Here is a 27,396-nt window from a genome sequence, read left to right as displayed (position 1 = left end):
AAAAATGAAAAAAGTTATTACGTATATATTGAACAATTTACATAAGTAATATGTATTTATAATATAATACAACAAATAAATTTACATGCACTAGTATCAGATGTGACATTTTTGTATGTGGATATAAATTATTATTTACAAAAGATTTAAAGTACACCGACATCGCACGTATCGAACGTATAATCGTAGAGCATAATTTAACGTTCGTCCTGGCACCAATCGAGGCACGCGCGCGCACATATTTATAAAATAAATAATGTGGTCTTGTGATGGAAGCACTGGGCACCGAGGGCATCTCGTTTAAAGTATGGAAAGCGACTGCTTGGCACGTCGTTGTAAAACACTGCCGCTCAGCGCTAAAAATCTATGCCTCTGTCGAAGATTTCTCGCTCTCACGTGTTCGGACGCGACCTCTTTGGTGAAATTCCCAGGGAACCAGCCCTGCTCTCCGTCCAACAATTTCTCACCAAATAGCCATCCGTCGTTCATCTTACGAAGAACATTTATGACGTCACCTGCAAGTATCGAAAGCACTCGTGTAAACGGCCGTTAATGTCGTTTGGCGCCCCGAGGCACGAGCTGGACACTCGCCCGTAGTTTTTTCTAACCCAAAATTTGCATGAGAGGACCTTTGCGTTATACAGCGGGGAATGGAATTGCAGTGCATTGCTTTGTAATTGCTGCTGGCGTCCGCGTGTAAAAGATCGAGCGAGATGAGCACGGAAGGAGAGTCGAGTGAAGTCACGATCGAGAACAACGATCGATAAACGGGAATTTTTTTCAGCTAATTATCGCCCATCCATAATCCAAAGGATCGTACGAACCTGGCTGCAGCGCCAGCTCGTCCGGTTGTCTCGGCACGTACGAGTAGAGCGCCATCACCTGGGGACAGTCCCAGGACTCATATAGCGTCTCCCCGACGCAGCTCGGTTTCGGCGGCGAGACCGCGTCTAGCCATCGCTCCCTCTCCGTGTCACTCTCGCACGTCAGAACGTACTCCACTTGTCGTCCTGCCTGATTCTCCAGGAGTGTGAGTACCATCGCGTGGCGACCGGCGAGAGGCGCCGCGTCTTCCGGGGCCGACTCCAGGGCGACGAGGCTCCGCTTGCAGGTCTCTATCACGCTGTACGTTTCGTCGTTCGAGCTGCAACAGTGGCGGTTGGGGCGAGAGGGGGGGGGCACTTATTTCACATAGAGAAGCAATAGCGGGAAGGGACTTGGACAGCGGCTTTTTTTACAAAAAACAGTCTAATGCTCGTCTGGGACTTTATGGGTGAGAAGTTTGGCGGAGGATTTGGGGGGAGGGGGGGGGAGTCAGAGGCGCCGAGGTGACAATTGGACAAACGATCCGGCGATTCTCCGACTTTCCCCCCTTGTAACATCGAAATCTTATAAGATTGGGTGGGAAATACGAATACTCTTATGCCAAAATTTGTCTTATCGATGGAATCGTTCGATAGACTCGCACGCAGCGTTTATTTCAATAACTTGTTAAACAATTACACGAGTTAACAACTGTAAATCAAAATCTCGATGGTCTGGCAAAATTGCGTAATGTTACATATTACGCGGGCGATTCTTATGCGAGATGGTTAAAATCTTTTTTAAATAATCTTGTTGATTTTTTTATCTATTTAATATCAATATTTTGCTCTTTCGTTCGCATAGGTTAGTAATAAAAATTATATTTTACGATATTTTATTTCATTTAATTATTATACTTTCATACTTATAAGGAATTACAAATTTCATTTTCCCAACTATAACATAATGTAAACATATAGTCAGACATTATACTATATATATATATGTGTGTGTGTGTGTGTGTGCGTGCGTGCGTGCGTGCGTGCGTGCGTGTGTGATGTGTGTGTGGTTATTAAAATATTAAAATGGCAATCTATTATACAGTATTTGTTTATCTACAAGGCATAATATCAGGATTGTGTTTACGTTAAAGGTTGGATGTATATTGGGGCCAGAAAAAAAGGACTAAAAATTCTGATGTAAATTGACGAGAATTTAATAAGCAGAGAAATATAGACAGGAATTAATTTAGCCAGACTATATTTTACGTATAATAAATTTATTTAAAGGATAAATTAAATATATAAAATCGTATGTTGTATCGGTCGTAATAATTTAGCCGTAAATAGCTTTTTGCACGCGTGTAATTTCTTTTACTAATAAACTTGGTTTTCACATTAAAGAGATTTTTATCTTTTTGTTTTGTTTTATTTTATTTTCCATATGTGAATTACAGCGAGCAAGTGTTAAAGTTTCTCAGAAACAAAAAAAGAAACAAAAAAACCGTTCGCAGCTCCTTGGATATTAAAGAGAGAAAGAGGCACCACTCGGTCCTCATACACGGCAAATTATAAACGGAATTCTGAAAGATTAGATTTCTCGTACACACACACACACACACACACACACACACACACATATATTATTCTCCCTTGTTTCCCTGTAGTTGCAAATTATTCTTCCGTCCGTTAATGCGAAATAAAGGAGCGCCTGTAAAAAAACGAGTTTATCGCGAAAGATCGATAAAGCCGACGATCTAAGCAACGAGATAACGAACCGAAGGCGTTAAATGTGGGAAGAGCGATAAAAGTTATTACTCACTTGGACTTCAATTTCGTGACTAGAAGGTAATCCGTTAGGAGCATCAACAGTAGCGGTGTCTTGTGGAATTTCTTGCCAAAGGTCAACTTATACTCGCTGTCGGACTTGGTGGACAGCTGGACGACGGTACCGCTGCGAATGAGCTCACGATCGTGGAGGCTGATCGGCGGCACTTTCGACGAATATTCCAGCTTTCTGTTTAAAGTATCGAAGTACCGGAGTTGAGTATCGAAGAGTTGGGAGGCGCGAGGTCAAGCTTACCTGGCCAAGGCGTCCATCTCGTTGCGGCGCTCGGCGAGTCTCGCGCCCTCGTTGCACTTGCCGACGACGTGGCTAAGGGCGGCCAGAACTCGCTCCCAGCTGAGTCTCTCGCTATGCTCGACGGCGAGCCTCGATAGGATGGCGTCCGCGAGGAGAGGCAGCCTACCACCGAGAACAGACAAAGGTCTCGTTAAACGATGCGCCCAGCCAGCCCCGCCCAGGAGCGCGTCACTAGGGCTCTTACCGAGTGATGCGTTGCATCGGTAGCATGAGGAACGAGTGCAGGGAGAGACTCTGGCAGGTGGGGTGCGACTCGATGCGCGAGACCGTCTCGATGAATTTGTAGCCCTTCTTCGACCTGCAACATTCGATAACGACTCACTTGAATAATGGAGGGATGGTCGGGGAGACACACCTCCCCCACTTCACAAATTTTCAAATGAACGGTAATGTCCTTTATTACGATGCGAAGCCGCTGTAGTTCGACGTTGACGTAGAGACTCGCGTTTCTCGCTTCCTTTATTCCTTTCGTTTTCTTCTCGTCCCTTGTTCAAACACGTACATTTCATTTGATTGCAAAAAGTGCTCATTAATGGCCATAACGCAATTGTTTTCTATAAGCTTTACTAGGATATTTATAAAAATTTGCACCTTTAAGACCGAAATATAAACGAGAAGCTGCTACGAATGCCCAACCTAATTGTAATTCCTCGTCATTAAAGATGGAAATTCTTGTCGAAAGAGAATTTCTGCGAGACATTCCAAGAAATAATATCTTTCGAGCATCTGCCTTAGAGAATTAAAAATTACCTTTAAAAATGTACGTAAGAGCGAGTTTATTTTGAAAATAACGTGCGTAATAAGAAAAATACGAATTCTCAAAGGAGCGATGATTTATTCCCCATAAATAAGGTACTGCGCTTCGTTTGCATCTCCTTCCCTCCTCGCTCCGCCATCGCCGCCATCGCCACCGTCGCCCCCCCCCCAGCCCGCTCCTTACAAATGGAAAATTTCAGTCCTAGAGGAAGAGGAGGTATCGTCTTCGAATTGCACGCACCTGAGCTCCTTGAGAGTCGTGTCGATGCTAACTTGATTCGAGCAATAATCGACGTAAACGCCGGAGCAGCGCTCGCTATGTCGAAGCAGCAGCTCCGGCAATCTGGCGAGCATCGGGTCCTCCCTCCAGATCGACTCGAGCTCAGCGAGAAACCTTTCCGAGGCCACGAGGACGTCTGGCACCGAGCCGAAGAGCCGCTCCCGCTCGGCGGACGTCAGGACCTCTTGGGCCAGCTCGTAGTTACTCGCGAACTCGTTCTCCAGGACGCGCAGAGAGTTCAGATAGGAGGCCTCGGACGTCAGGATCTCGAACTTGGCCTCCTGTATCTTGCGCTCCTCGGATGATAGGCTCTCTAGCACATGCGATAGAAATAATTCGTGATTATTTGCGAGCATATTACGTTTTAAGGAGTGGGACTCTTTATGCGTGTCTTGGCTAGGTTGATTGACTCGCGTGAACGAGTTCTTCAAGATTTGCGATCTTTAAGAAATTGGAGGATGGCGATCCTGTTGGGGTTGTCACGATACAGTCACTGTCCTTTAATTTTACAGGGCTTCCGACTGTACGTAAAATTGGGGCTCCGAGTATCGCGAATTTGTAATATTTCGTTGAGATAAGTAGTATTATCTCGACTTGGTGGCGATCGATCGTCGCGCAGAGTATGTATTGAGCTTAGAGGGGTAAATAGAAAGATGGAATAAATTTGTTTAATGTAACCAAAAGAAAAAAAAAAAAGATAGTGTGGATTGCGTTACTACGTCAATGCTTGATCCATTCGCTTGAATAGGTAAACTCTTAAGTAAGATTATATTTATTACACGCGGATAAAGTTTGTTATCACAACTTAATTCAATTGATAATTCATCTTCAATCAATACTTATTGAAGCGAATTATCAAAGCGTTTGATTGTAGTAGTAATACAGAAGGATAGTCGCGGGGTATTGCAAGCGATGTAGAAAAAATTATTGTTGAGAAAGCGAGAGGTGTCGATGATAGGCGCGAAGGAGAGAAGCATTAACCTTGCGAATAGCGAGCTAAAAACGAGAATGGAAACGTGGAAACTGAGCAGAGCCTTTCTCGTTCCAGTAATTTCAGCGCAGAGATAGAGCTGATAAATAACAAGAATGGCTCAACAATACTTTCACGCCGACGAAGTGTAAAGGACGAAAAAACTTACGCAATAGACCGCTGTTTATGACCTGTGGCGTCTGACACCATAGAGTGCGGTGCCCGGGCTTGGCCAGATCCGTCGTTGCCGTCGAAGGCGTGAGCTCCTCGACCTGTGTGTCAAAATATTGCCATAATTATTATCCGAGATGGCTCGTCTTTTCGGGTCCCTTTAAAAGTGTCGGTCGCACTGTTGCACCAAGCCCATGTCATTTGGCTACTTTACGTCCTGCCATTACTTCGTAGGACAAAACTTGGATTAACGGGGCTGGAATTTGTGTCGCTAGAGAAACGCGGTTTGATGCGAGAAAACTTGAATTTTATAGTGACACTTTGCATTGCGTAAGCTATTGGGCGATAAAGGTGTAATGGCGATAAATTTATAAAAAAAAAATTAAAAAAAAAAATAAAAAAAAATAGAAATAAATTCTAATATTGTGTAAGCCTTTGTAAACGTAACGCACGCACACACACACACACACACACACACACACACACTCTCTCTCTCTCTCTCTCTCTCTCTCTCTCTCTTTGTTAAAACAACAGTGTCTAAAGTATCTACTATTTCTGCATCGAGATGAAATAGCCAATGATTGAAAATCATTGGGGAAAAAAGTATGGCAAATGCGATATAAATTCCCGTGCAAAGTCACGTGATACGTAAAACTTAGTTTTAATTTTATATATTGGGCCCGTTAGCCTTGGATTCGCGTCACGTAATCAAAGTTACCTAAACTTTAAATGTCAAACAAATATAGATGATACGGCGACGTGCTAATAGATATTTAATGGAAAAGTGAGTTTTGCCAAATTCCCATTCGACTTATCCTTTAGCATTTTAGCTATCATTCGATTCTTACTTTGCAGCTCATTTCCATCTATTTCTGCGCGCGGTACCGAGCACTCTCCCCCCCCCCTACTCAACCCAAATTTCTTTAGTCTTTTCATTTTTAATTATCTACCGTATTTGGTTGGAGTATTCAAAAACAAGAAAAGAAAAAAAGTATTTCTACAAAATCGAAAAAAAATCGATGTTAAAATATTTTTTTATCTCTCTTTAATTCAAATTTTATTCGTCATCTCTGTATACAAACAACGAGTAGCTTGTCGTAGAAATGCAATTATCACAGGTCGATATGGGATATGCCATTAGCGTTGACGAAAAAGTTGTATTTTTCCTTGAGCAAAAATTACGTCCTACGATCTCCATCATAGTTATATCAATAAACAATCAAAGATTAAGACGACCTTACTTACACCTCTCTTGCTTGCTCTCGATACGCACATTAATACCTCCTCGTCAATTAAAACATATTACACAAACACGTTACATAATTATGTCGTAAGAGCAATATCACTACATCTCCCATTATTCATACTCGTAACAATATACATATGTTGACAATTCGGTGATGCGAAGAGCCGCGAAATATCCAATGCCTTGTTATTATTTAATAGTCTCAACTCGTTGACACTGTTGATTTTTCTCTGTTGATTGTATTTAACAAACTCCGCGCATTAAAAAAAAAACAAAAAAACAAACAAACAAAAAAAAAAAACAATAAAACCAAGCGATCCGAGTTATAAATTCTACGCTTCGTAGTCAATGCGCATCCGATATATATTTCAACATTAGTCGTCGTAAAGAAAATTTTATCAGAAATACTCTAACGCGTACATCCGCTGTTAATATGCGTTTAATATAGGCGTCCTTATTTTTATTGGCTTATACATAACAACGGGGATCATTTATCACAAGCTACGAACTTATGAGCGTTCCATATATTTGTGATATGTGCGCACGACGAAGATAATGGCATCGTAAGAGCCCAGCGTCTATCGGGATATTTGAACAATCGTGCGCCTACGGTGATGGAGAAATGGAAAAATGTGCGCTTGTAAGCGCAAATTGTTAAGCCAACACTACGACCATCGTCACAGTCCGCTAACGTGTCAACCGTCGATTCTTTTAATTTACTCGGTACGACGCAAAATGTTTTCTCTCCCTCTCTCTCTCTCTCTATATATATATATATATATATATATATATATGTATATATACACACGCGCGCACACGCACATACTTGTATTAATTGAGAAAATACCGGGCAATAAAAGATTACCGGAATTATCAACTTGCCCGTGGCTCGGCGTGGTTGTCGCACCTGCAACTGATTTATGTCTCGAGTGCCACGATAGACCGTGGTATGCTTGTAAATATGTTAAATGAATGTCAAACAAGAATAATCGTCGACGGGACAAGGTTGTGCACGCGCGTACAACGCGTACGACTCTCTCCGTTTCTCCGACCCGGGAATCGCGATATCCGTGCGACAGCGCCAAATCTCTTTATCGATGGGCGTTAATAAATGGCAAATTACCTCCTCGTATCCATCGGAATCGGACTCGAAGGCAACCCTCGTGGCCGCCGCCGCGTAGAACTGATAGAGCGGCTCCTCGGCCAGGACGCTATAGTGATCTGAAACGCAAGGTGGAGTTGGGCCGTTAGTTACCTGACTGGATGGTAATGGAATCTTGGAGGGGCTAATTGTGTGAAAAGCGGGAAAAGCCAGGGATATTTAATTAGCGCTGGGAAACTCGCGTCTTGATGAAAATGGTCGTAAAAATCCTCGCTGCGACGAGTCTCTCGTCGATTTCACGGTGTTCATGGTGCAGCAGAAGCAGCAGCGCGAGTGCGGATACATTTTGTCGAATTGCCAGGAGCTTTATTAATAATTGAACGGGTATGCGGCAGTGGAAGGCTCCTTCTTTTGTTCTTGGCTCGTCGAATGTTATTCCCATGATTATTTGAAAGCCGGATGAATCGTCGCGCGCCCCATTCAATACCCGACAGCTTGAAATGGATAATGGAATGACGCGGAAGTTTTGCATTTCAAGCTCAATTATTTATATTGATAATCCTTTCAAATTACCGTGGCTTTCCTTATTAATTGCTTTCATTGTGTATTTATTATAATTCGCTGGCTCCCCTCAGTTGCCACTGTGGCTTCTCCAATACCGATCCCATTGCATTATACGCATGACAATTTAAATGTTATAAGACCCAGTTTAACGAGCATAATAGCATTAATTACCAACCAAAGAAATAAGAATAATTAGCAACGAATAATTATAGCCTCTCAGTCACGATATTTAGTTATTAATTGTGTGTCGTTGGTTCGAATGTTGTTAAACGTCGACGACATTAATAATGCCCCACCTGGAGTCTATAAACGTCCAGTGTCAATTGTAATTATCGCATTGTAATTATTATAACAATGTCGTAAAATACTATTATTTGCAAATCCATCATCATCATCATCAAAGTACACTTTACGCGAATTAGTATGATTTTTCAAACAAACAGGGAACATTGAAGCTAGTCAATGGCAACCGATATCGCCAATATCATGTCCGTCGTTAATTTTTACACTCATATGGTCGAGCCATCGTTTTTTTTTAAAGCAATTCCCTAATTATTACACCGTGTAATCGCCACATTGCATAAGATAAGAAATTATTATGTTTGCGCCAGAGACGAAGGCAGTTCTTCGGTTAAAGCATGGCAATAAAAAGGTTTTCTCAACATTGTGAAAAAAGGAAGTAGCAAGCCGAGCTCGACGCTCAAAGCGCAGCGTCGAAAACGACCATCTATGATACCGTCACGCTTGCACACTGCTTGCGACTAGTTCAGTAAACGAGAGAGAAAGACGTACCGACAGGCACCTCTTGGGACTTGGAGCTCCGTTGGTTGCGATAGAGTCCAGCCTCGCGATACCAGTTGCCGTTGGTGTAGACGGGCTCTTGCCCGAGCTTGTCGTCCCTTCTTTCATCGATGCTGGCTGGGCTCGCGGCCTTATCCAGGTAAAAGGTCGAAAGCCCCGACGCTTGGTTCTTACGGAAGTGCTTCTTGAAGCTAAAGTACTTTTTGGCGTCACCGGCGATTGTACTCTCGGCCGGGGCCTCGCACTCACCGACGGCTCGTCGACGCATGCGTCCGAGACTACCCTTGGTGATGCTCCAGGTACGCCGAAGCATCTTCATGCGTCGTCCAAGGCTGTACCCGAGACTGGCTTCCCGTGGGGGTGGAGGAACCGCGCGCTCCGGCGCTTCCTGGGGACAAGCCGAGGGTGCCTCCGAGCCTGAATCACTGCTAAAGTCGTCGGGCTCGTAGGTCTCCAAGGTCTCGTAGTTGCTGTCGTCCGAAGAATCTGTGCGAAATGATTGGATCGTTATTATTATTATTATTATTATTATTATTATTATTATTATTATTATTATTATTATAGCTGTTGGCTTTGAGCAATTGATAGTGGTGGTAAACGAGTGAGAAACGTGGCATCGTGGGATGCGGGTCTTTTTTAAAAATTTAAACTATCGAGACAGATCGCGAGTTTGAAGATACCAATGCTCAAACTACATAATTCGTTGCTTTCACTTGCGGGCGAAGAGAGATTTCTTCACGCCAGAGCAAATCGCCTATAATGAATTTTGTCATCGCAGCTTTAAATTAGTTTCATTTAAAGTAAGTCGCGGCTCGTTGAACGCCACAGGCCCCTTCGCTTTAATAAATTGTATGCCCACCGCTGTTTCCCAACGATTCAACAATTATGGCTAAAATAGGCTGTCGCACGTTACTTCCCGGAGGCTCTTTCTACCAAACAATCGTCGATGTTGCCGATAAGCACTCGCGATTCCCCTCACGAATCCCCACGAAATAAACGTATCACAGGATAATTGCGACATCAAGCCAATAATGCTGTAAGCTCCTGCAAGATCCTGTAAGCTCCGAATGTACTTTCTCAATATTACTATTCGAAAGTATCGATACAACTCGGCATTGGATGGCGAAAGCGTCATAGTCGACAAACTTTCGGCACATCGTTATCATCGTAATCGTTGTGACGAGGATGGACGTGGACAGGGCCTACGAGAGGACAGCGAAGAACCATGAAGCGAGGTCGCTCGCGGGGCTCGACGGCATTGACAGAACCAACGACATTCGACATCCGCTTTCACGCACCGGCTCAAAGGCACGTCGGCCCGGAAGCGACAACGCGAGACAGAGCCGCGGGGATCGGAATCGCCAGCTCGACGGAAAATGGTCGAAGGTGAGTGCACGCTTCCGTTCGGCTCCCTTTCCGTTCCCCATCCCGTACGCTCTTTCCCGGATAATGTCCGCTCTCTCTCTCTCTCTCTCTCTCTCTGTCTCTCTCTCTCTCCTTCTCTTCATAAGGGCATTCTCGGTCGGACGAGCAGTCGGCTTTATCAAGGGGCCGACGATATCGCGAGGCGTGATTTTCCGGGACCGCGCGACCCGGTAGTTGCGAAGCCCACGCACGTAGCGCCGACCGACGCGTGCCCCAGGATAATGACGCCCGGGCACGGACTTTGAATTTCAGAGTGGCTTTTCTTTTTTACGCCCCTCTGCCGTTGGCGCCCACCCATCCCATCCCATCCCATCTCGGCCCATGCAGTCGGGATATCGATTGGCCAATAAACCTATTGTAAACATGATGTAAGATATTCGTGAGCACCGGTATGCTTGACGTTACAAGCCCCCACTGACCCTCTCTGTTCCACCGTTCTGCTGTCCGGCCTCACCGTCCTCCTTTCCCACCACCGCCAATTCGATATAATGACCACAAGGTACACGATTTGTAAGCCGGTGTGGCTGGGAGTTACGGTGGGGATAGCATGGGAGCCGGCGGACTTTCCAAATTACCGATCACCTTTATTTCGACGCTCTCGACCCTGACGCAACAATTGTCGTTCATACAATTTGTCATTGAAAGTCGATCGAAAAGTTATTTAATCGGGCAATTTAGCACTATGAAAATAAAAATCTGCATATACATTTAAATATCCGTTGCAATACGTTAAAATCCGTTAAATTCCCCATGTAGACGATTTCATAAGTCATAGGCAATAGCGCCAACAATTGAAAAAAATGATAATAATCATCGATCGATTGATGCACAACACCTTCGAGCGCCACGTTCAATGAGGAAAACAAAGAAAGACCGAGAAAACATTCCAACTATCAGGATTCGAGTATCCAACATCGACTTTAAGAATGAATTGGTAAAAATGAGGGACTCTGCGTGCTGAAGCAATTATAAAAAATATATCAACGAAAACTTTACTGATTAAATGAAAAATTGAATTTTAAAAAATACTTGATACAGTGCGTCACAAAGATTTTTAATTTTACAAATAATTCCTCCGCCCTTCCTCACTGTAAAGACTTATAAATATTATTATTATTATTTAGCGTCGATGTGTCGTTTTCACATTCAAGGCATTATTTCGGCCTTTTCGAAATGGACATTTTTTTTTCTTTTCTTGCACTTTTATAAATTACGCAATTTATTCATAACAAAGGAAAACAGATTGCCATTCACAATACATTCACAAAGTATTTCAAGAATATCTTTATTACGCCGTATCGCAGAAATACATTTGGATGTAAAAGAAAGCGGGAGACCTCTTCCAATAATACGTTTTCACAACCAGCATAATAAAGAGGCAAGAGAAAACCAAACGATAAAATACTAGTTTTTCATTTCCTTGATGATTAATTTGAATTCCGTCACCGATATTCCGTCTCGCTGCTGCTGCTGCTGCTGCTGCTGCTGCTGCTACTGCTACTGCTATTACTACTACTACTACTAATAATAATAATAATAATAATAATAATAATAATAATAATAATGCTACTACTACTACCACCACTACTATTAATGTCAATACAACTAGGACCGCACACGATGTCAATGAGAATAATTTAAAGCACCCAATTAGGCAAGTCAATAGGGAAATTGCGATGACTCGTTAAATGTACTACAGACCTAATCATCTAACTGACCATTTCACTTAATTCCAATGGTCATGCTTTTAAACAATTTTCCTCGTGGCCCAGCCTACGGCCTAGTAATTTTCCATACTCCCATCAACAATAACAAACGCGATAAATCCTACTTACGTAATCGGGTAAGCTCTAACGTATGTTTCCACGTTAGGAATGCGGAGTAATGACCATTGACCTTTACTTGTCAAAACAATAGAACGTGAACTAACATGGAAATACTTAAAGTTCGACGATGGATCGCGCGGTAAAGGCCGCCATGATCTGGGAGTGGACGCATCGCCCTATTCAAGGATGTTTCGCGCAAAGTAAATGGGCATAAAATTTAGTGCTCTATTTGCCACTTGTGCATCCTCGGTCGCACCTTCGGCAACGTAGACCGAGGCCTCCTGGAGCTCGACCGCCTCCTCCGCTTCCACCTCCTCCAGCTCATCATGCTCCTCGGCGAGCACGAGTCTCAGCTGCACAAGTCCCTTGACCTCGTGTCTGGGCTGCTCCGGCTGGGGCACCTCCTCGCTCCAGCCCAGCAGTAGGATCGAGCCCTGGCCGAGGCTCAGGGTCACTGTATCGAGGCAAAGGAAAGGTGAGGCCCAAGGTCGCGGCCACGCTCGCCTCGATCTTACCAAATCGGGCGGGCTCCCAAACCAGTCGGACTCGCATCCGAGAGAGCGAGAGCAAGAGTGAGAGCAAGAGCGAGAGTGTGAAATAGAGAGTGAGAGAGAGAGAGAGAGAGAAATAGAGAGAGAGAGAGAGAGAAATAGAGAGTGAGTGAGAGAGAGAGAGAGAGAGAGGGAGAGGGGGAGAGGGGGAGAGAGAGCGAGAGCGAGAGAGAGAGAGAGAGAGAGGGGTAGGGGCTGAATAGGATAAAGAGAGTGATGGCGAGATATTGTAAGTGGGAAGAGAGGAAGAGAGAAAGAGGGGGAAGATGACCATCAGATCGTCCGCGTATCGAGCACCACGTAAACCCTGGCCAAGAGCGCGGCTCCTGGCCCACTGTTACACACTCTCCTTTCCGCACTTTCTCTCTCCCTCTCTCTCTTATTCGCGACTTTCTCACTCTCCAACCGTCTCTCTGGGTCGCGGGTACCGTGAGGACGCGTACCTTGGGTATTGGGTCGGCGCGAGGGCGTCTTCAGGCTCTGCCTCATCGCGGTCTCATGGTCGCGAGTCGCCGCGGACTTGCCGAGATTCTCGGGTGCGCGCGCCGCCGCGTCTCGGCCGTGACTGACTGGTGCTTTCACCAAGCGTCGGCCTGTGGTTCACCATAAGCGGGGCCCCACGAGCTGTCGGGGCCGCCGTCCACGGCGGGAGATGATACGGCGGTAGAGGAGGAATGGGCCGTATCGGTTAGTGGAATGGGATAGCGAAGGGAGGAGAGAGAAGAAAAGTGGAAAGGCCCAGATCGGGAAGGAATGGTGAACGACGAAGGGGGCAGACTGTGGATCCGGTGTGGGGAGGGGGGGGGGGGGAAAAGCGAACACAGGGGGGAGCCACGAGCCGAGTGCGTCTCGGACGGCGAGTCGAAGAGCCCGACAGAGCGGGTCGCGCACATGCGCCCAGGAGTCCAGGATACATAGGAGCGTCCCAATGCCGCGCGCGAGCAGCTGGCAAATATCGCAGTCTTTTGTCTCTCCGAAGTGCTTTGAAGTGCAATGGAGCTACGGGCTGAAGTTCGATCACTTTAAGAGACGCAGGAATCGTTTACGGACGACTCGGTTAAAAATGAATAAGACTTGCATGAATTTAATTATCGAAGACCTAAGTCTTGGACAATGTTTTGCAGTATTAGTTGTCGATCTAGATTTTCGATCGAGAATCGCACCTTCCCTTTCGTCAACCAAGCGCCCGGGAGAGGGGGGGGGGGGGGAGGCTATGGCGGAGGCAATAGGCAATGGAAACCACCGTCAAATGCAAGGCAAATTCACCTGTTGAGAATTTTCCCTCATTAACAGAGGCGAGTGGTTATTCGTCTTAATTTCAAGACGATGAACGCATGGCTATTTGCTATTCTTCATCTCCCCCCCCCCTCTCCAATCCAGCGCCAAAACTCGTTAATGGGAATGTGGAGGATCGGCGCTGAGCATCCGACTAACTTTCTCTGGTCTCTCAGCCTATATTTTATTCTCTGCGCGGTGGTTGCCGTTCGTCAACGGGGAGGAGATCCACGTCCAGCGACATCGCGTGACCTTGGCCGCTGTGCGATGGGCGTCGTAAGTGGAAATTGGCGAATGTGTTATTGTTGGCTGGTACGGGCAGACCGATTGATCGGTCCTTTTTTTTATTATGACGCATTATATTGTTGCCAATGAATAAAAGATCATGTTTCCGCAGTGCAAGTTTTTTTACGCGACGTATAGTCGACGATGAAAAAAGTTCAATGTATTTGCACTGCTGCATTAGTAGGAGCGATGTTTAACATAATGATTGGCTATCAGTCAAAGACGAGAATTAACCAAGTAAAATATTGTATAAATATGCTAATCGAGTTAAGAAAGTCGTGCATTTGATATGATCGAACGTGATGAATGCAAAGTTAATATAACGAGTCTTTAATTCGCTATCGAGACGATAATTCATCTTATTTTAAAAAATTTGTTTTTATATTATAGTTTAGGTAAATCTAAGACACCGAATAAATTGAGCTCGTTTTTTATGACTCTGCACAGCTCGTAGCATATCAGTTTTCCTTCTTATTTTTTTTTTTTAACACGTCGGTTATTCAAACTTAAGCGAGTCAATGCTTTTTATTCGGACGTAACCTTATATTCGATGCGTAATAAATCGAAATAATAAAATTATTAGCTCCCTCGCTATATGTGCTAACCTGAAACTGGTTCCAAAGCCTAAGTAAATCAAACGAGATAATAAAAAGCAATATTTTCTTTAATTTATATTCTATCATCTATCGATTGTAAAGAATAATGTATAAGATTTATAAAATATAGAATATAAATTAATTTGGTCAGCGTAATCCTTTCGTTGGCAATAAGCATAGAGGAGAGCGACAATTTGCAGATAAAATGCTCGTATGATTATTTAGAGAGAGAGAGAGAGAGAGAGAGAGAGAAATTGATTTGATTTAATGTAATTTTACCGATGCTTATAAATAAATGGTGAAATGAAACAAGAAGCCAGAATAACCGGTAGCGCCGTAAAGCAGATGGTCTGAAAAGAAAGTTGAAATAACTAAGATCGGGTAATTCGCGAAACTGACATTTTATACTAACGATGGTAATTAACATGAAAATTAATATTTCAATTCAAATGACAAATACAATGCCGTTCACCTGAAAATACAATGTATCACAGTCACCTGGCATCCCGAGGCTAAAGATGAAATAATGAATATAAAATATAAATAAGAATTTTCATTTCACACGCAGAATTCGTTCGCAAATTCGTGTGAAATTTCAATCGCTGCTTATATCACAGATGCCCATATACGCAACATAGCTGCTAATTGCGAAAATGAAAGAAAAAAGTCGGACAATGTATAGCGCGAATAGACAAATAATTTAAATAAAGGATAGTAAGTGCGCGCATCCGTTGCTCGTCGATATCTCGGAGATTAAATCGTCCGGTACGGCGGTAATTTTCCCTTCGCCCCTTAAACCGCGCTCATGTAAATTTTCATTTGAGACGCGCACAATGCCACGACCTCCCATTGTCTTCCACATATGAATTTCCACGAAGAGAGAGAGAGAGAGAGAGAGAGAGAGAGAGAGAGAGAGTGACAGAGACGGAGAAGGAGCGCAAGAAATTTCTCTTTAATGGCTCATTATTGCGAGTGCGTCAAGGACGCAAAAGGAATGTAATGGCGGTGCGATGCTCGAGACAAGGGAATCAATATTCATTGACCAGAACATAAAAAGTACCAATTACTCAGGGAAAACCAGAAGGACACGGAAATCCCTTGTATTTTTTTTTTACATTATACAAGGTCGTGCGATTCATCGTCCAATGAATTTCCCGTAACGAGTGATTAAACGTCTGACCACAAAGTACGATGATATGCTTTTGAAAATCCTTGCACTAAAGTTCTAATTTCTACGTAATTATTAAAATCTCTACCGTTAACATTTTTATTTCCCATCTAAACACATTATTAATGTATTTATAAGAAATATTTTAATGACAAATCAAGTTGCTATACTTTAGTCAGAATTTAAAAATTTATCGACGAAATTTGAATGAAGTTTAATGTTTAATGATGTTGTTTTAATTTAATATAATGATGCGCGTGTGAGTGAGTGCGTGCGCGCGCGAGCGTGAGTGTGTTTATATGTGTGTGTTGGCATGCCCGATATAATAAAAATAGTAATATTTATTTTCCTTTTTTCTTCAATGTTTTAATATAGTTTTCAAAATTAATCTATAACACAGATTCCTTGATTTTATCATTTATATTTATTAGTCGAATGTAAAAATGCAATAATACGATATTGGCTAATTACATCTTTTGTTCATGACAAATATGATAATAATTTATCATATATTGTATTCTCTATGCCATTGTACTTATGCAATTAATATGTATACGAAGATGCAGTTTTTATTAATTAAAAAAAAAAACAAAAAACAAAAAAAACAACAAACAAACAAAAAAACAAAAACAAAATCAATAAAAGAGATGGATTTAAAATTTTAATTTGTCAGTATGTTAATAATATTATTTATAAACACAAGCGCACAAACTCACGTTTATATAGGGGCGTGTGCGCAAGGAGACAAAATGAAATCGCATTGATCGATCATTGATTTTTATTAATTCCTTGCCCATAAAATCACTCGATTAATAACCTATTCGATTATTCATAATTTTCCAACCTCGTGACAATCGACAGAGTTTAATCGGAATTCAATGTTAAATACAACCGAAATAATTATTAGCGAGGTCGAAGTAACGCGTGGAAATGTTATAATGAATTGCTCGAAGTCGTAAAGCTTGAAAATACTATTACGTCGGTTGTAAAAAATTACTCATAAATGATTTCCGTGCATAGCAATAGCACATGAAAACTAAAAACGCTCCTGCATTCTTTCCATTCCAAGCTCAGGGAGTGAAATATGCTTTATAAGAACATAATTTGGAAGCGTTGAGTGCCGTATCTTTCGATAGTTAACTGACTCATAAATTAGGACGGACGAATTCAATCGGCGCATATTGATTACGGAAGCCGTTAAGAGTCGAATGTCTTTGCGTCATTGCTTTCAGCATTTGTTGCAGAGCATTACAGGAGGAAAAAATTCACCGAGAGTCCTGAATCATCGATTCGGTAAAAGTGACACTTAATTGTTTGCGAACGGGCCAGTGGAGAAAGTCGGACTGACGAGGCTCGAGGCAGCGGCCGAGTCAACGAGCAGACGATTTTTTCCTCTTTCCTCTTTAGGTTTCGCTTGAAAATGCAATGTAATTTTTTTTTTTTTTTTTTTTTTTTTTTTTTTTTTTTTTTTTTTTTTTTTTTTTTTTTTTTTTGTAACGAGGTCGCGCTACATTTATCCATTGACTTTGGGAAGCTCCTTACACATGCGTCACGAGTGTCGTTGCGAATACTCTTTTCGTAGTTAAGCGTCTTAATATGCAAGCGCACGTTCGATTAATCCTTATTAATTTCTCTTTGTTGTTAATAGCTCGTTGGCAGCTACATTTAGCTAATCAGTCGTGAGAAATTTTTACGATAGTAGCCGTGATACGATACACCTTACCTTACCCTACGCATCAAATTTTTCTTTTATTGCCATTTTAAAATAGCCAATTGAGGAATCCACATCTTAAAATCGTGGCATAGAGAAAGCAGATTTACAAAACAATTTTCGCTCGATATAGCGTGCACTTTTCTTTCAATATCACATTTCATTATTATTGCTTTCCATTCATACCCCCCCCCAACCCAACCCAACCCCCCCCCCCGCCCCATACAGTTAAATTCTATAGAGTTAAAAAGCCATCGTCAACGAAATTCTCATCCTCGGAAAAGGCCGATGTTATTGGGGTCATTGAACCGGTTTAAGCGAATACCGTGGCTCGTGCGTGCAAAATTGAAGAAAATCTTAATAAAGAAGTAATGTGCGCGCTTAAGAGAGCAATGCCCGTCGACAGGTTGTATATGTAAAACATACGTGTGCCAAAGTCCTTTGATAGTGTCAGAGCGACCAGAGTGGGCAAAAATTCCGCTTAAGCTCCTTGTTCTCGCGCGACCGCAACGTTAGATCTTAAATTTTGCGCACACGAGACTCAGTATTCCGCCTGCAAATTCCGCTTTCACAAAGTTTAGCATTCCACTTAGCATTCGCGTGGTGGATAAGCCAGCGACGTTGTATTTGCCGTTGAGGGAAACGAGCGCGATAAGGAGGAGGAGGAGGACGACGAACCGAAATCCGATGTTGACCGAGATTGACGAGCTCCGACGAGCTCCGACGACGTAAACGCACGGGACGCAATGTCCGTTGGACCCGTTTGCTGGCATCGAGTCGCGGATGCGCACCGAATGAGTCCAGGGTAACGGGGAACGGGGACGGTTATGCGGCCGTGGCCACCAGGTGGCGTGGCACTCACCTGAGTAGGTGCGGTCCTCGGATACAGGGGTATCCCGGGTTGGTCCACGGCTCGTCGACCTCCCGGAGCTCTTCCTCGACGCTCTCGAGCGTTGTCGGCGGACCTTCCTCAGCCACCGCTGACCGCCCACAAGCTTCTTCTTGGTCGGCGAACTCGGCTCCTGCGTTACTTTCGACCTACAATGAGCATCGATTATAAGTTAACGTAGTGATGGATTCGAGGATGCGCAACGGCACCATGAGATTTTTGGTTTTGCGGATGATTATCGAGGGGAAGGACCGTGACCGAAGCACACAATATCAGTTTTTCATTCTCAATATCGGGACTTTATCGGTTTTTTTTCGGTACACTCTAATTCGCCGAAAAGATAATTATTGAATAATAACATTCGATGCGCACACGAGAATGCGCAGCGTAATTGTTTAATGCTTCGAATTAGGAAATTCTCGACAACTTGAATGGCACTTGATTCCTGGACTACGTTAATTTGACAAATACGATTTGATAAAAATTTTACAACTCGTTATTTAATAATCCGGCTCCAAAAAAATTTTCCCTTTAAAAGGTGCGAGAGACTTTGGCTAAAGCTACATCTCTATTTATCGCGAACGAGAGTCTTTTGCGCTAATGACGCTTCGTTACACAAAGATAAATTCACGGGCAATTGAGAAGTCTGTGTTGCACTTTCCTCTTTTGGTACACGAACCTCCTAATCCAACAACTCCCGAGTTCGTGCAAATACGAGGTAGGGGAACGGTCGAGGATCACCATCGAACGCCAAAGCTCCTGCACCCTAGACGGCTGCCCTTTTCTACGTGAAGTGTTGACGCTAGTTGCCGCGAATCACGCGAAGTGAAAGAGAAAGATATAATATGATAGACCGAGGAAGATGTTATTCCGAGGGCTAACGATCTCCGTAGCTTTCCCTTTCGCTCGCCGGCAATCGCGTGACTCGCTCCGTAATGAAACTGCTGTCGATGAAGGGGATGGGATGGGCGGGGGAGTGAGAAGGTTGTGAGCGCGCGCGCGCGCGCGTGTGTGTATGCAGATGAACAAAATTACCCAAAGTCGTCGAGCTGCTGCAAGGTAACTTCCTCGAGGTCCTCCCACTCGGATTCCTTGTCCTGGTGTCCGGCGTGCAAGGATCCAGAGGCGCTCGAGCCCCCGTATAGGCTATTGACGCGCTCGTGGCACTCCTGCCGCGGTGGCAGGTCCACGTCGTCGTAGACGTCCTCGTCACAGTTGACCGCGTGAGCAGGCATCACGTCGTCGTAGACGCTCTCGGCGTCGTAGGGCTCCTCCGGCGAGCTCGAGCCCAATGGACCGACATCGTCGTAAGCGTCCAGCTGCGGTCCCTCGACCACCTCGTCCCCGTCGACGATCTCGGCCGTTTCCTAATATCAAGGTCGCCATTTAATCGCTTGAACGCGTTAGGTCAAGCATGAGTGCGCGCTCGACAGTTGCGCGAATAGCTGAAAGGTCCGTCATAGCCGACATGCTATTGCGAAATCGGCTTCTATTGTATGCGATTACATTAAATATTATTCTGCGTCATCAGCTTCCACGCTCGCGCCAATGGAGCCGCTTATTTTTCCTTTTATTTGCCATTGAAATGATTTAGATTAACAATAGAGACTGACATGCTGCAATGGCATTTTAGAATGTTACTATGCTAATTTCCCTCGGCTTAACGATACGGGCATTATTCTAATAATGACTATAACTTTAAACTTGAAGTATATGGTAAAACTATCTCTTAACGTATCTCTTAACATACCTTCATAATAGCACTTCACTGATATTTCATACACTATATACTTATTAGCAACGATAATTCAAATGAATTATGTACTTTCATACGACCATGATAAATCAGTTTTTTTTCTAATACACATTAATAGGGTATAATTTTATTATTTAACGTAATTATTATAGCATTTTTAAATATAAATTGGGTATTACGTTTCGGAAAAATGTAATAAAATTTACCGGTTTCGCGTAAATGAATGAGAATTTGTGATTTGGTGAAAAAATGTTCATTTAATACTAATCGCCTCAACGTCTCATTATGGTCATTATAATCGTTAAATTAAGAAAAAGGAAAAATTAAGGGAAAGAAAAATTCTCACACATGCGCACGCCCGAACTCCCGCGTACAAGTATCGCTAACTTTAAACGAGCATGACAATATTCATGATTGAGCTGTTTCTCATTTGAATCATTGATTAGTTGTAATTTGTAAACTTTAGAAAAAATTTTTTCGTTAAAAGTGTAGATGATTGCATGAGGTCGAAACTAGGCTTGGGAAATACAGTGTCACGGTATGGTTAGGCTATTGAAATTTTAATGCCGATTTTGTGAAAACGACATTAGTAGTAATAAATACTGCCAATAGTAGTAATAAATTTTTCCGACTCTGTCTAATTCACTCGAGTATTCATTAAATCCTCTCTATCGAAGAATTATCATAACTCGTAATTCTCCAACGTACTGTAAATACATTTATTATAAACGTATATATATATATATATATATATATATATATATATACGTATACACACGTATATGTGATACATTCTTTAAAACGTGAAACATTTTTATATGATTTAATCAACGAAAAATGTTATCTACTTCCGTACGTTCGAGCATGTAGGCACTAAATGCTTTATATAGTCATAGATTAATTTGTAGTAAAATTTCATTATCGTAGAGTACATCGTCGAAATAGAGATAAAAAAAAAAAAAAAAAAAAAAAAAAAAAAAAAAAAAAAAAAAAAAAGAATAAAAAAAATGAAAAATAGGAAGCCCATTTTGTTTTAGGCAAATAACATTACGTGATACAAAGACTTTTTACTTCATACTAAAAACTAATTAAGAATGAAACTTTAACGAGGAATTTTTTTTTTTGTTTCTGTTTTTGTTTTTATTTTGCTATGCTTTGTTCTTCCTTTCTTATTTTTATTGCATTTACACTGCACTAATGTTGATATGTGACATTTAGATTACGCTAATTATGCAATGCCATTTGCACTCTGTACAAATGGCATACGCATCATATATTTCATAAATATTTATGGTGCAATTAAGCTCGGAGATTTAACAAGCTGACGAGAGTATGGATGGGAGAACGGAGATTCCAGCAATTCTTATCCCGAGAATAATTGCCGAATTCATGGCGAAGGAAGCGCCAGGGGAGTGGGCAACAAGCTAATGAGATAACGAAGCAGATAGAAAAGACGATGAGGTTCGGTAATTAAAAAATAAACATTGGGAATTGTCACGTTTGTAAACGTAAAAGTAAACGAATTTTTCACGGAAGAGGTTGGGAATTCAGGCTTAAGTTAATATTGTTGTAAACAGTCTTGGAGATATCGGAGTTTTGGCTCACGAAGCAATATTTAACAAAAACCTCACGATTCGCCGAGCGCACGCGCGTCAACTAACCAAGGCATCGATTGTGTATTATTTATACAAGAAAATAATATTTTTACAGCCAGCGGAGAGGCGAAGCAATGGCGAAAAAAACTTGAATTTCATTGCACGCGCCGTAAGTAATTTCACGAGCAGCCAAATTGCGTAAAGCCCTCCTACCTAATACGTAGGCTATTGCAAGAAATATCGTAAAATCCAAATTGCATTGTGTAGAAAGTAGCGTCACCCATTCGACGGCTCGTTAATTTAATTCGCTCGAAAGCAACGGACAACTCGCCAAAATTTATTCAATCGTCTATCTTTATGATCATTCCATTTATTATCGACGTAATCTCAATACTCGCGAATGTAAACCGCAATATTACTACAATGTTAATTGCAAACCGAATTATACATTGACAAGTAGCAGCAGCCTTAGCATGAACAACGGATTTATCATTATTTGCAATATTATTTTCATTGCAATAAAATAACCGTATACGTATAATGTAGGATAATTTGCTTACGATGATTACGTAGGTGTGCGAGTTATTAAAAAAAATTTCTTCGCCCGACGCTCGTTACGTAAATATTTTTAAGAATTCGTCGTCGATTACATTCTTATCCGCTGATGCAACGACAAATTATCGTCCTTACCCAATAGAGTCGATCTCACCGTCCTTAAGCCCATTTCAAAAGGTCATCTCGCCAAGTCGCCAACGTCACGAATTTATTGCTCATCGACGCACATTTCCGCATTACATCAATGAGCAGGAACATTTATCAATACCCATAAACTCGCTATGATCATTTTTACGCTCTAGATCGTCGTAATCGAACATCGTAATCGAGCTATCAAAAATCTACCTACGTTAAATGATCGACCGATAAATTCACAAATAAACAAATAAACAAACAATCAATCAAGAAACTGAATTAACTCAACCCGTCGTCGGACATTGATCGTACGTTAATTGCTGAAAATGGGCGATTTCATACTCCTCTAAGGCCCTTTCTCTCCACGCGATCCGATCTCACCCTCGACTTATCGATCCTTCGCATGCCCTTCCCCTCTCCTCGAGCTGCTCCGATACTCCCCGCACACGCACGCTACTCCGTTTTTGCCAACATCTACAATCGACAATGCGAAAGAGACGGGCTCGCGTCACTTGGAACGCTCCTGCTGATATTTGGAGTGACATCGACTGGGAAAACTGGATTGTTTGCCAGGGCAATTATCGGCCCGAGTTTCTCTTCCTCGCGAATCTCGCGCGGACGTGACAACCGTTAAGTCTGCTACATCCCCGACCCCGTTCCACTCCGCCTCATCGCCTCATCCACCGCGATGGTGATAGCGAAGGAGCGGCCCTTGCTTACTTGACTCACCGTGACAGCCTCGGGTGGTCCCACGTCGTCGTAGTGATCATCGTCGTCCAGCCGGGCCCAGGGGAAGCCATCGCCGCGAGTGGCCGAGGCCACGTGGACAAAGTTACTCGGCGCTGATATGCTCAGAGACCTGAGCTCGTCGCGCGACAGACTGCGACAACGGGGTCCAGCGGTCTGGCTCCTGTCCGGCCAGACCCCGAGAGACTTGAGCGAGAGGCTCTTGCTCGCGAGCTTCCGGGACTTACGGTAGTAGCGGCGACTGGTCACCGGCACGTAGTGCAGCACGTTCTTGGCGAACGTAAACTCGCGCCGTTTATCGTCCTTGTTGCATCGCTGCTGGCGTAACTCCACCTCCTCCCCCTCCTCCTCCTCCTCCTCCCCTTCTACCTCCTCCGCATTCTCCTCCTCCCCTTCTACCACTCCCCTTCTACCTCCTCCTCATTCTCCTCATTCTCCTCCTCCCCTTCTACCTCCTCCTCATTCTCCTCCTCCCCTTCTACCACCTCCTCGTCCTTTGGCGCCGGGGGTTCGTCCGCTATCTGAAATCAATCATACCGTTCGCATGAGACTAACGCGGGTCAGTTAGGACACGTGGATCTCCCGTACCATTGGGAGAGGAGAATCGAGGCACAACGTTAACGCGCAAAGATTATACCGACCCGCCCGAACACCATCTTCAAACGACCTTCTTCACCGGCTATTGACCAACGATTTTATTAAGCACCCCCGTAGCACGTATCCATCATCCCGTCTCATCCGAGCTGCGCCATGACGGGTTTGAAAAGACGAGATGATCGTTCCTGCTCGCGCTAATACGTAAAGGGATCGGTCCTGCGACGACCAACTTTCACTGGCCGTATAATCGTCGTCGTCGTCGTCGTCGTCCTCGGTCCTTTGAACGCAGCGGGTTTGGATGAAGATTTGGGCACACGTTAGGCATAACCTAACCCTAAGGTCGGCTAACCCGTGGCTCCCTAACGAGTGTCTTTTCCATCGTTTTACGAACGCCTAAAGAACGAAACCTCTTGAAACGAGAGATATCACGGGCTTTGGGCGGAGACGCCTAAAAAGTTTCAAAGTGGAAGTACGAGATAAATGGCAGATGTGAAAGAACTGGTCGCTCGGCCATGATCGCGCACACGATGATACAGGGGACTCGTCCTTAAAAATAATAACGAAGAGGTTTTTATCGATTGGAAGAGCTGACAGCTGCGGTGCGCGCTGAATTATTAATTACGCGCGCGGGGGATTAAGCAAGCGCAGTGATCGGCGATGATGGCTCGAAAATTTGCTGAATTTGCGAAATTTACATGCGAGACCGTTGGTATGTGGGGAGCAGGGATGGGTAGGGGAGACGGAAGTGGCCGGTTGTAAAACGTAAACAGAGCCTATCGCTACGGGTTTGCTCGGCAATTTTTTAACGTCGCAACATCATTATTATTGCAAACATACGGCGCATTACATAATGAACAACTTGATGAATAAAGGGATCGATTACGATTGACGTAGGGATTATTGGGCGACGTAGGAGATGAGCGATGTGAATTTATTCCGTCCGTTTAATGCCGTTAGGATAGCGGAGAGGTGATATTGTGCGAATAATCATGCGAACGCGCGTGACGGCATTTACATTTATACCGGCTGCGATGAACTTTGCCAAGGGACAGGCCGCGTAGCTCCACCTTCTCTTCCCAGAAGGTTTAATTTAAAAAAGTAGAAGAAGAGAAGAATAAAGAAGATGACGAAAGAAAAATAAGAAAAAGACGAAGAAGAAGCAGACGATGATGATGAAATAAGAAGCAGAAGATATAATAAGAAATGGAAAAGCATGAGAAGAGAAGGAAGAGAAATGGAGTGCGATGAAAACTTGTTTTCGACACTGGGATGGAGGGGAGGTAATTATTGAGAGGCGACGTGGATGTGGCGAGGGAAAGTAAGCGGGACGAGATTCTTAGTTAGCTAATAAGCGCTAAGGATATTCCCGAGCGCAGCTAGACATCACCGGAGTAAAATATTAATAAAGCGGTAGCGGGTAGTAGAGCGTTCGTCGGTGCATCCGAAATCGAAGTTATATTTAACGAACAAAGTTTATAACGAGCGATATAATCTTCATGAACGGAGGATGGATTATAAGGAGGCTAAGTGTCGCGGGCAACAATTGGGCTGTACGCGCACCGGTCGAGGCGAACTCGAGGCACCCGACAACCGGACAAGAGTGACACTAGACGTTGAGGATTCGCGGCCGTCTGAGTCTGACCTTGGGGTTGGCCGGTGAATCGTTGGGCGGGAGCCGCAGGGGTAGACTGGCCCGGCTGAGGGCGAGGCCGTCGAGGCTCGCGTAGACGAGTCGCGACTGCCGCTCGCCGTAAAGGAAGCTCCGGTTGGCGAGGGGCCCGGGGCCCGTCATCTCGACGCCGCTCGCATCTCTCACCTGGCGCGCGCAGACTGGCCGGGGCCGGGAACTCGTCGTCGCGCTCGATTGCCACCGCCGTCGTCGTCGCAACGGCCGCTTTCGCCGCCGCTGCCGCTGCCGCTGCCACCACCCTCCACCGCCGCCGCCGCCACCGCCACCGCTACCGCCGATCTCAACTGGAGGGGCGCGGCCAGCTATGGTGGGGGCCGACGATCGCGACCGGACCCCGAGTGAGTCACGCTAACATCAAGGTCGGAGCACCGCACCTATCCCCGACCCCGCGTCCCGTAACCGGCCCGAATTCGCGGCAGAATCTCCGTAGCGCTGGACCGGTAGGATGGGAGAACGGTAAGGGGCCCCCGGATCCGGAAACGAAAAGGAGAAAATAGAGGTGAGGACTGGCTCCTCGAGGATTGGTCGTTGGCCGCGCGCGAGAGAGAAGGAGAGCCGCATTCCAGAGGGACCGACGCACCGCGAGGATTCCACGACGTAGCGTCGAGAGGCTCGCGAGTGTTCGCTCGACGGCTCTCGGCAACCTGCAACCGATAAACTCGTTCCTCACGGCAGCTGTCAGCCGTTTATGCGGAAGCGCAGGAATCCGGGCCTCGCTCGCCTTCCATCGCTCGGACGCTTCGAGCGCCGCCGAATCGTCGAGAAATTCTGTTTAGAGTTTAACGGATCGCTCGCACCGTCCTTCTTTGCTTTCAGGTTGTTGGATGAGCGTGTGGGACGAGCGTCGTTGCGACAGATGACAGATCGTGCGCTTCTTCCGACCGGCGTTCTTCATCTCGACGTTCATCCGCTCGGGCCGAAGGGCCCCGCACGACACGCGTGTAAGAAGCACAAAGGCGAATGAGTCGATATGGCTCCTCCCGTGCCCCCTTAAGCTCCTCGAGCCGAAACTGCATGAAGATGTCCCGAGATCGCGGACGGCGAGGATATACCGATTCGGATCTACCGATGGGGCCTCCGCGTCTCTTCCCCTATGCGCTCGCCGACATACCGAACGACCTAGACGCGCCTCTGCCTCTCTCTCTCTCTCTCTCTCTCTCTCTCTCTCTGAGATTGAGAGAAAGAGGTGCAGAATGGGCCGCGAATAGAGCAAGGGGGCAGTCGCGGGGATGTGATCGCGGCTCGAGTCGCTTCCTCGCGCGCTTATCGTGTGCAAGACAACGAGCCGATTAGATTAGCCGGTTCCCGCGCGTGTCCGTCCCCCTCCCCGAATGAGTCTCGACCATCGCACGGTACTCGGCCGCTGACATAAGCCCCCGAAAGCGGCGTAGCAGTTGCCAACGAGTAGCCGGCCAATCGACAGCTCTCGCCGCCGTAATGTCGCTCGAACAGGTACGTAAGCAAACGGTTACGCAAGTACCCGGGATCCCGATAGGAGCAGGGATCCTCGATCGTCCGTCTCGAGTGCGCGGAGCAGCCACGGGGCAGAGGATATTATTATTTTACTTCGTCGGCTCGCCGAGATGCCGAAAACGAAAAAGCAGCGCATGACGTTGCGACTTTGCTTACTTCGTGCATACAATTGGCTAATCGTGATTCTCAAGCCTCTCCTTTCTCTCGATAACAGCGACTCTCCGCGCGATTTACTTTTACGGGGCGGGGGCGGGGGGGGGCGGGGGGGGGGTGGGGAGAGTTAGGG

The 27,396-nt window shown here is 44.7% G+C and overlaps 2 protein-coding genes across 2 annotated transcripts in view; one reads left to right on the top strand and one right to left on the bottom strand.

The window, feature by feature from the left end:
- Positions 1-263: 263 nt before the first annotated feature.
- Exn (Ephexin) lies at positions 264-25,812 on the bottom strand. Its single transcript, XM_011502603.1, has 16 exons — positions 25,590-25,812; positions 23,764-23,871; positions 23,333-23,620; positions 19,598-19,929; positions 18,536-18,711; positions 13,082-13,231; positions 12,344-12,541; positions 8,828-9,322; positions 7,493-7,590; positions 5,122-5,224; positions 3,944-4,295; positions 3,131-3,244; positions 2,887-3,048; positions 2,626-2,820; positions 825-1,144; positions 264-515 (listed from the first exon to the last, which is right to left on the bottom strand). Exons 1-16 carry the CDS (start codon positions 25,737-25,739, stop codon positions 301-303), a joined length of 3,456 nt encoding a protein of 1,151 aa, XP_011500905.1. The 5' UTR covers positions 25,740-25,812; the 3' UTR covers positions 264-300.
- A 1,022-nt stretch (positions 25,813-26,834) lies between these two features.
- LOC105364530 (acyl-CoA-binding protein homolog) overlaps positions 26,835-27,396 on the top strand; it is a 4,177-nt gene continuing 3,615 nt past the window's right edge. Inside the window, exon 1 of the mRNA XM_011502466.1 lies at positions 26,835-27,089. Coding sequence (XP_011500768.1) covers positions 27,075-27,089 — 15 coding nt within the window. The 5' untranslated portion in view covers positions 26,835-27,074. The remainder of the gene's footprint in view (positions 27,090-27,396) is intronic.

Source organism: Ceratosolen solmsi, unplaced genomic scaffold (genome assembly GCF_000503995.2).
Source record: "Ceratosolen solmsi marchali unplaced genomic scaffold, CerSol_1.0 scaffold39, whole genome shotgun sequence".
Taxonomy (NCBI): Eukaryota; Metazoa; Arthropoda; class Insecta; order Hymenoptera; family Agaonidae; genus Ceratosolen; species Ceratosolen solmsi.
This window is presented reverse-complemented; position numbering and strand designations above follow the sequence as displayed.

Bases quoted from the DNA above. Each gene is read 5' to 3' on its own strand.
- Exn (XM_011502603.1), bottom strand. From the start codon at position 25,739: ATGACGGGCCCCGGGCCCCTCGCCAACCGGAGCTTCCTTTACGGCGAG. The intron at 19,930-23,332 runs GTGAGTCAAGTA...CCTTGATATTAG, and splicing joins GACCACCCGAGGCTGTCACG to GAAACGGCCGAGATCGTCGA. The intron at 18,712-19,597 runs GTAATTTTGTTC...TGCTCATTGTAG, and splicing joins CAGCAGCTCGACGACTTTGG to GTCGAAAGTAACGCAGGAGC.